The sequence below is a fragment of the Chiloscyllium plagiosum genome, unplaced genomic scaffold (genome assembly GCF_037043375.1).
Source record: "Chiloscyllium plagiosum isolate Xiang-an unplaced genomic scaffold, Cpla_swu_hap1 HiC_scaffold_3, whole genome shotgun sequence".
NCBI lineage: Eukaryota > Metazoa > Chordata > Chondrichthyes > Orectolobiformes > Hemiscylliidae > Chiloscyllium > Chiloscyllium plagiosum.
The window spans coordinates 65443687-65453403 of NW_028270141.1; the positions used below are offsets into that span (position 1 = coordinate 65443687).

At 42.4% G+C, this 9717-nt stretch overlaps 1 protein-coding gene across 1 annotated transcript in view; it reads right to left on the reverse strand.

Annotated features, from left to right (window-relative positions):
• LOC122543870 (chloride intracellular channel protein 5-like) overlaps positions 1–9393 on the reverse strand; it is a 121635-nt gene extending 112242 nt beyond the window's left edge. The window contains exon 1 of the mRNA XM_043682729.2: positions 8669–9393. Coding sequence (XP_043538664.1) covers positions 8669–9034 — 366 coding nt within the window. The 5' untranslated portion in view covers positions 9035–9393. The remainder of the gene's footprint in view (positions 1–8668) is intronic.
• Positions 9394–9717: the final 324 nt, after the last annotated feature.

The following is a 9717-nucleotide window of genomic DNA, read 5'->3' on the forward strand; positions in this document are numbered from 1 at the left end:
TTTCAGCTTCTGCCATGGTGGGATCTGAAACCCTGTCACAAGAATATTAGCCTAAGTTACTAGTCGAGTAAGATTACTATGATGCCACCATCTCCTTATGTGACACAGTTTTACGCATGACATTAAAGGGGTATTTTTTAATTAAATTGCAGGTTACTATCCTTGGGCAAAAAGTGCACTTCCCCCTCATTATTTTCAACATATGAACAATAGTGAATCATAATCCAGAATCCAGACAGGTGGTGATCTACAATTGTTTTTTCAAAATTACACTGATTTCATTGATAGAGCTTTTAAGAAAACACAGCTTAGGGTGAAAGAGATCTGGGAAAACAAGTATTCCCACTTTCAAGAAATACAATGCATCCATAAAACGGTATTGTTGGAAATTTATAATCAGCATCTTGGGCAAAATAACTTGACTCGAACGTTAATACAGATGCTAATTCTACTTCGCACTTCTACAGAATCTGTCCAAATTCAGTGCTCTAATGCCCCTCCTGAAAAAGATCATCCTCAACCACTATCTTCACTAACTACTATCTCATCTCAAATCTTTATCACACAAAGATATATTCGTTCACAATAATGTGCTCATTTCATCTACCCCTCCCATTTTAATTAACTTCAACAGACTCAGAACACAAAGTTCTCCAACTATAATTATTCATTATTAATCCTCTACCTCTCTGTAGCCTTCAATTCCTGAAGAAGGGCTTATGCCTGAAACGTCGATTCTCCTGTTCCTTGGATGCTGCCTGACCTGCTGCGCTTTTCCAGCAACACATTTTCAGCTCTGATCTCCAGCATCTGCAGTCCTCACTTTCTCCTCGTAGCCTTCAATTACACATGTTCCGCCTACACATATACCCCTTTCTTCAACTCCATGGGACATCTCTTGATTTATTCCAGTGTTAATTATTTGATCCTAATCAGGGCATCCCTCGCATTCTTTTTCCCCTCTACCATCACGGGATTCCCTTAAAGGCATCCTCATCTGCCTGCTTTGCCTTGGCCACACCATATTGAAACACCTAGTAAAGCACCCACATGCATGCTAACATATAACCTCCCAGCTCTGCCTTACTTGCAGACTGCTTTTTCATTAGCCAGAAACAAAAAGAATAAGTGTTGCAGAAACTCATCTGATGAAAGTTCACTGGACTCAAAATATTAACTGATTTTCTCTCTACAGATTCTGCCTAAGCTACTGAGGTTCTCCAGATATTTCTGTTTCAGATTTCCAGAAGTTCTTTATTTTTAATTTTTATCTTCATTACTCAGTCTTGAATAACTAACACTTTTCTCTAACATTGAGACGACTGAATCTATTGTTGCTAGCTACCTAGCTGAAACTCTGATTCCCACCAAAGCCATTTCGGCTGTACAGAAGCAGAACCAGGTGATTCACAATCTCCATGTTGGTAGGATGAATTTCAGCTCCTACTGTTCCAATTTACTGTAAACTATCCTCTCCAACGTCACCTGCCTGTTGTTCTTAAGCCACTGAGGTACTTATTTCAGAGCTTCATTACCATTGGATGCAATCAGTCCAAATGTTCTTTATCTTACTGCCCTCCACTGCACGTTCATTTACACAAATAACAGCGATTGTATGCTATTCTGCTTGCTACACCAGTTCCCTTCTATTTTTTTACCTCCCTCTCCTCTAAAACTCTAACCACTTTACTAAGTTTTGACTACTTTTCCTAACCTCTTCTTAGGTCCCTTATCTTTATAATTCAATACCTTGGGATAATTTTCCACATTGAGTGCCAATTCTTAATGACTTTACCATCTAAATCATCTGAAAAATAGCATTGGGAGACTAATCAACTTTCCAGACAAATAAATAGACATAAAAATATCGCTAATAATGAAAATGCCAAGCAAAGTTCATAGTTTCTGTCAAATAAACATGTAAAATATTAGCAAAAGTTTATATTCAAAAATATAAAGCATCTTCAATGATACAAAGTAATCTCAGCACCCAGTACAGGAGACCAGAGCTTTTGGAATATATTCTTATTTACCTAACCCACAGGTTTCACACAACCTTTTCTGTTTCTCCTGCTGCTTAATATCCAGAAAGGACTTTAAAGACATCTTCCTGCATGTACAAATGTTCTATAGAATGGAAGTGTTGTTCTATAGAGTGGAAGAGGAATAAAAATCAGCTAGAACAGAAGCTTCCAAATTTTTTTGCCATATTATAACTTTGGCTGTATTATCATCCAGTTCTATGTACAGTGAACCTGTGGAATTCTCTACCACAGAAAGCTGTTGGGGCCAGTTCATTAGATATATTCAAGAGGGAGCTGGTTGTGGCCCTTATGGATAAAGGCATCAAGGGGAATAGTGAGAAAGTGGGAGTGAGATACCGAAATTGCATGATCAACCATGATCATATTGCATGGTGGTGCAGGCTGGAAGGGCCGAATAGCCTATTCCTGCACCAATTTCTATGCTTCTACAACATTTACTTATGCAAACATCAGGCTAACAGACATTGGATATACTATATTATAAAAAAGCTGAAAGAAAATCCCTTTTAAGTATGCAACAGTATTAGTTTACCTGGGCTTTGTACAACAGAACTCTCAGCTCACATGGACGAATGTAAACACAACAAACTAATGTTAAAACGGATGTCAATCATCCACCATCTCCAGCAAGATATCATCACACACAACTTCCCCTCACCATCACTGTCAACATTCCACAAGGACCACTCCCTCTGCAACACCATGGTCTACTTCAAGATTACTCCTAACACTTTCTCAACACCCTTCAATCTTCTCATGCAATTACAGAAGGTCTAACATTGACCCTTTCATCTTTACTTTCCTCACTACCAAGGCTCCAAACATATCTTCAGGTGAAGCAGCATTTTACTTGTACTTCTTTCAAAATAGTCGACCGTATTCACTGCTCACAATGTGGTTTCCTCCATTGGTTAAGAAAAAGAAGGAAGCACATGTCAGGTATAGATAGGATGGATCGAGTGAATCCTTTGAAGAGTATAAAGGAAGTAGGAGTATACTTAAGAGGGAAATCAGGAGGGCAAAACGGGGACATGAGATAGCTTTGGCAAATAGAATTAAGAAGAATCCAAAGGGTTTTTACAAATATATTAAGGACAAAAGGGTAACTAGGGAGAGAATAGGGCCCCTCAAAGATCAGCAAGATGGCCTTTGTGTGTAGCCACAGAAAATGGAGGGGATACTAAATGAATATTTTGCATCAGTATTTACTGTGGAAAAGGATATGGAAGATATAGGCTGTAGGGAAATAGATGGTGACATCTTGCAAAATGTCCAGATTACAGAGGAGGAAGTGCTGAAAATAGTTAAAAGTGGATAAATCCCCAGGACCTGATCAGGTGTACCCAAGAACTCTGTGGGAAGCTAGAGAAGTGATTGCTGGGCCTCTTGCTGAGATATTGGTATCATCGATAGTCACAGGTGAGGTGCCAGAAGACTGGCAGTTGGCAAACGTGGTGCCACTATTTAAGAAGTGCGGTAAAGACAAGATAGGGAACGATAGACCGCGTGACCTCGGTGGTGGGCAAGTTGTTGGAGGGAATCCTGAGGGACAGGATGTACATGTATTTGGAAAGGCAAGGACTGATTCGGGATAGTCAACATGGCTTTGTGCGTGGGAAATCAAGTCTCACAAACGTGATTGAGTTTTTTGAAGAAGTAACAAAGAGGATTGATGAGGGCAGAGCAGTAGATGTGATCTATAAGGACTTTAGTAAGGCGTTCGACAAGGTTCCCCATGGGAGACCGATTAGCAAGGTTAGATCTCATGGAATACAGGGAGAACTAGCCATTTGGATACAGAACTGGCTCAAAGGTAGAAGACAGAGGGTGGTGGTGGAGGGTTGTTTTTCAGACTGGAGGCCTGTGACCAGTGGAATGCCACAAGGATCAGTGCTGGGCTCTCTACTTTTTGTCATTTACAAAAATGATTTGAATGCGAGCATTAGAGGTATAGTTAGTAAGTTTGCAGATGACATCAAAATTGGAGGTGTCGTGGACAGCGAAGAGGGTTACCTCAGATTACAACAGGATCTGGACCAGATGGGCCAATGGGCTGAGAAGTGGCAGATGGAGTTTAATTCAGATAAATGCGAGGTGCTGTATTTTGGGAAAGCAAATCTTAGCAGGACTTATACACTTAATGGTAAGGTCCTAGGGAGTGTTGCTGAACAAAGACCTTGGAGTGCAGGTTCATAGCTCCTTGAAAGTGGAATCGCAGGTAGATAGGATAGTGAAGAAGGCGTCTGGTAATGCTTTTCTTTATTGGTCAGAGTATTGAGTACATGAGTTGGAAGGTCATGTTGCAGCTGTACAGGACATTGGTTAGGCCACTGTTGGAATATTGCATGCAATTCTGGTCTCCTTCCTATCGGAAAGATGTTGTGAAACTTGAAAGGGTTCAGAAAAGATTTACAAGGATGTTGCCAGGGTTGGAGGATCTGAGCTACAGGGAGAGGCTGAACAGGGCTGTTTTCCCTGGAGCGTCGGAGGCTGAGGGGTAACCTTATAGAGGTTTACAATATTATGAGGGGCATGGATAGGATAAATAGACAAAATCTTTTCCCTGGGGTCCGAGAGTCCAGAACGAGAGGGAATCGGTTTAGGGTGAAAGGGGAAAGACATAAAAGAGATCTAAGGGGCAACTTTTTCATGCAGAGGGTGGTATGTGTATGGAATGGGCTGCCAGAGGATGTGGTGGAGGCTGATACAATTGCAACATTTAAGAGGTATTTGGATGGGTATATGAATAGGAAGGGTTTGGAGGGATATGGGCCGGGTGCTGGCAGGTGGGACTAGATTGGGTCGGGATGTCTGGTCAGCGTGGACGGGTTGGACCTTAGGGTATATTTCCATGCTGTACATCTCTATGACTCTATATCGGCAAGTCCCAAAGGCGGACTGGTGACCATTTTGCTGAACATCTCTGCTTAGTCCATAAGAGTGACCCCAACTTTTGTGATGATGCTGTTCCTTGGACAAGGTTAGGTTGTCCTTGGTTTTTTTTCTCCCAGAGTTGTCGTAAAGACAGGGGTTCCATTTGTCTGCATTTATCTATTTGAAAAAGCTTTTAAGTTTAAAAAAAAAACTTGAGCAATGAAAGTGGAGTGGCCAGTTCTCCCATCTCAGCTTTTCTCTGATTTGTTTTGGTTTTAGCAGTCTGGCTGTTGAAAGCTGCTGGTCGTTGTTAGCTGAGAATCCAAAAGAAACAGCTACATGGATGAAGGTGTTCCATGCTGAATCTCTCTGCCATCTCTCTCTCCTGTAAGACCCTTGATTTTAACTTTTTTAACGAGGGGTGTTTATGGGGATTGTTGCAGGAATTTGGAACAGCAACATTAAGTCGGATAGGTTAAGTTATTTTGTAATCTGTTTACTTTTGTTTGTGTTTAATTCGGTACTCCATAAATAAATTCTATTTTGTTTAAAACAAACTGAGGTGTTTTAGACCAGCTGCATCACTCATGGAATATCCCACTTACACCTACTCAAAAGAGCCAGACAAGTTAGGGCTACCTTCTTGAAATGTTTTGAGGGGGTCTGACCTATTCCATAACACCTGCCAGTTGCTCAATTACTGGTTAGGCCACTTTTGGAATAATGTGTTCAATCCTGGTCTCCCTGCTTGAGGAAAGATATTGTTTAACTTGAAAAGGTTCAGAAAAGACTTACAGGAATGTTGCTGGAGTTGGAGGGTTTGAGCTATATGGAGAAGCAGAATAGGCTATTTTCTCTGCAGCATCGGAGGTTGAGGGGTGGCCTTATAGATGTTCATAAAATCATGAGGGGCATGGATAGGGTAAAGAGCCAAGGTCTTTTTCGCCAGGGTAGGGGAGTCCAAAGCTAGAGGGCATAGATTTAAGTGAGAGGGGAAAGATTTAAAAGTGACCTAATGGGCAACCTTTTCACACAGACTGTCGCGCATGCATTTTCCTAAGTGGAATGCAAATTCACCTAAATCACAGTCCTGGAACCATTTAGTGAGTTCAAGCAAAATATTGCAGATGCTGGAAATTCAAAACAAAAAAAAAACAGAAAATGCTGGAAACACTGAATATGTCAGACCCAACATTTAGATTTTTTTTTTAGATTATATTACAGTGTGGAAACAGGCCCTTCGGCCCAACAAGTCCACACCGACCCGCCGAAGCGAAACCCACCCATACCCCTACATTTACCCCTTACCTAACACTACAGGCAATTTAGTATGGCCAATTCACCTGACCCTGCACATCTTTTGGGATGGTGGGAGGAAACCGGAGCACCCGGAGGAAACCCACGCAGACACGGGGAGAACGTGCAAACTCCACACAGTCAGTCGCCTGAGACGGGAATTGAACCCGGGTCTCTGGCGCTGTGAGGCAGCAGTGCTAACCACTGTGCCACCGTGCCGCCCTAACATGTGTAGAGAGAAGTGACAACATATCAGTAGAATCTACCTTCAGATGTAAAGTTACATTCACATGAAAAATCAAATCTTCATAATAAGTTAAGCAGTTAAAAATAAGTCTCAGCAAATTACAATTTGTTTTGGCAGGTGCACTTTGGGTTGTTTCCTTAAAATTGCAGTAAAATAAATTTATTTTTGTAAAGAAGTACAAAACCAAATACCATGGGAAAACTATTAGAGGTCTCTGAAATGAGTAACATTCAGGGAACTTGAAGAGCAATGGCAATGACTGAATAATACAGAGCAGAGGAAATTGGACGTGGTTTGTTTGAATTTATATTGGAGATATCCCAGGGATGTCTCATTGCTATGAGGCAAATTGCAGGAAATTTATTTTTGGTTGGTTTGTCTGTGTGATTTCTCACCAAATGGGGAGTTGTAGCTGGAGCCTGGAAATAGCTTTCAGATAAACAGATAAACCTGTTAGCATGTGGACATGTCGCAAAGAGCTCAGATACCAAATGTCAAATTTTGCAAGAATTGAGCAAGAAAACAGCAAAGATCATGCTTGAACTACGGTATCCACCAATGTAAGGTACTGGAAGAGAGTTGGAAGGTCGTCTAGCAAATGCTGATGGAAGAGCTCCAATAAATCTCATACATCATTGAACAGGAGGAAGACTGAACAGAATTCCCTGAGGTCTGTGGCACACATTGGTTTGGGGCCAGAAATGATGAACTCTCTAAATCATGAAAGTATAGGGGAATATTTTGGGTTTAAATAACAGACCACCATGTACCCTGGCCAATATCTGTTGCGAGCTTGCTACACTGCTCCAGCCAAGCTCTGCACAAGCTGGAAGAACAACACATCATTTTTTCACTTGGGAAGCCTGCAACCTTCTGGATTCAATATTGAGTTCAAAAATGTTAAGGTCTGAGCACCTTCTCCTATGTCCTTACCCCAATTCCCACACACCAGGCCGTGTCATCACATGGGTTGCTACCACAAACTACCCATTATCAGCCACTTATGGTTCCAAGTGGCAGCTATTAATTCTCCCAGGCTGACCTTAATTCAGTCTTTGTCTGCCCAACTATTTTTCTATCTGCTGACAAGGATAGTGCTGTTGTTGTCCTCAATATTGTTGAGGCTGAGCACCAACTCTCAGATACCTCCTCCTAACTCCCCCTTGAACATGACCCCACCATGAAACACCACGCCACTGCATCCACAACAGTCACTAACCTCATTTCATGCTGTGATCTCCCCTCCACCATTGCATCCAAGCTCAGTCTCCCAACCCTGCACTTCTACTTCCTTTCCAAAATCCACAAACAGGACTGACCAGGCAGTCCCAACATTTCTGTCTGCTCCTGTGCAACTGAATTCATCTCTTCCTAGCTTGGCTTGATCTTTTTTCCCCCTTGTCCAATTTCTTATCACTTACATACACAATGTCTATGATGCTTTACGTCAGTTTCTTCAGAATTTCCAGTTCGTAGGCTCCAGCCGCCTCCTCTTTACAATGGGCCTACAATCGTTTTACACATTCATCTCACATCAGGACGGTCTCAGGGCTCCCCAGTCCTTGTTGGAAAAAAGGGCTTAACCTTCCCATCCAGTACCACCTATCTCTTTCTGGCATATGAAATACATTCCTTGTTCCAGTCCTATTCCAGCTCCCACCCACAACTCTTTTTCCAGTATATCAATGATATCATCAGTGCTGCTTCCCTCTCCTCCAAAATTAGAAAAGTTTATCAATTTCTCTTCCACTTTCCACCCTGCATTCACCTCCATCGAAATACGTTCCTGGCGACAATTAAATCCTGGATTAAGCAACGCCTGAATAAATAAAACACAAAACATGTCAACTGTACGCTTCATACAAAAAAAACCCTCGTATAAGAAGTGAATTGCTGCAATTGGATTGAACCTCAGAATGTCGGAATTCCATGCATTTTCTGCAAAGTTTGTACTGAACTGTTCCATGCTCGTATGTATAAAATAATTTTTTGAAAGTCAAAAAAATCGGAATATTTAGGAACTTTCACGTTTCCCGTGAACGTTCAGAGAAACGATCTGGAATTCCGGTGACTTTACTCACCTAGGAATTGTTGCGAAGATGAAAAGCTTTTTCAAAACGAACGCTTCTATTTGTCTGGGAGTTGAGAGTTTATTGAGAGGGTAGGTAGGGGTTGTGCATGTTTACCAGAGCTGCAGGTCCCTTACCTTCACATACAGAGAAATCTCGAAAGGCTGGCCATTGTCACTGCTTTGGCCCGGGCTGCCGTTCAGGTGTCTGCCATAAGTCTCGGAGCTCTGGCTGTCGCTCTGCACCTCTTCCAGCTCCTCCGGGGTGTCGAAGACCTCTTGGTAAACGCTGCCGTCGGGAGGCTCGCTGTCGCCGGAGGGCTCGCACTGCTGATCGCTGAGATTCCCCTCACTCTCCGAGCTCGAGGCAGCGGAACAGGACGAGGGGGAGCGGGCCACCTCATCGTACTGCACCCCGTCGCCCACCTGCAGGGAAGGGTCGTAAGTCAACTCGAGCTCCATGTCGGGGGCTTCGTAGACGTTTTCTTCCAGGCCGTTCTCCATGGGGTCTTCTCTTCACCCTCTATCCAATGTTGTATTGGCGCGGAAAATCTCGGTTGCTCCTTCAAAGAGGGGGGGGCGGGCGGCGAGGGTGAAGGTGAAACCTGTGTGGCGCCAGTGAAGTAGAGAGCCGTGGGGCCAGTGGCTGGTCTGAAAGATCCCACTCGGTATTTGCAGAGGTTCAAGTGCGAGTAGATAAGGAGTGTCGCGGTTGTTATTGGATACGCAGCCCTTTTTCTAAAAACAAAGTCAGAAGTTACAGGTCCGTTCGATACTCGGGCACAAAATACAACAAAAAGAGATAGTCTAACGGTGCAAAGTGTGAAAATAACTTTCACTTTCTGACAGAGAAGGAAGTTTAAAAATGAAATATGTTTCAGAGTGGATCATTAACTACCCTGGTGACTTATAACTGACGAATGGATGCGTTGCTAACTTTCCTACAATACTTTTTAAAAAAATTTTTCACTGCCAATGCACATGGCTTTTAAAAGTTGCTTGTATCTAAATCACAGATGTTTGACAAAGCTTTTGACACCTGCTTTTTACAAAATTCCTTTGAAAATGGAACAACGTAAATAGGCGCTTCCAGAGGCGTTGGTTAAAAGGAAGAGAATGAAAAGCATAGGATAGCAATAAAAAGGAGAGGAAAAGGGGACGTATGAGAAACGACAGGTGATACTACA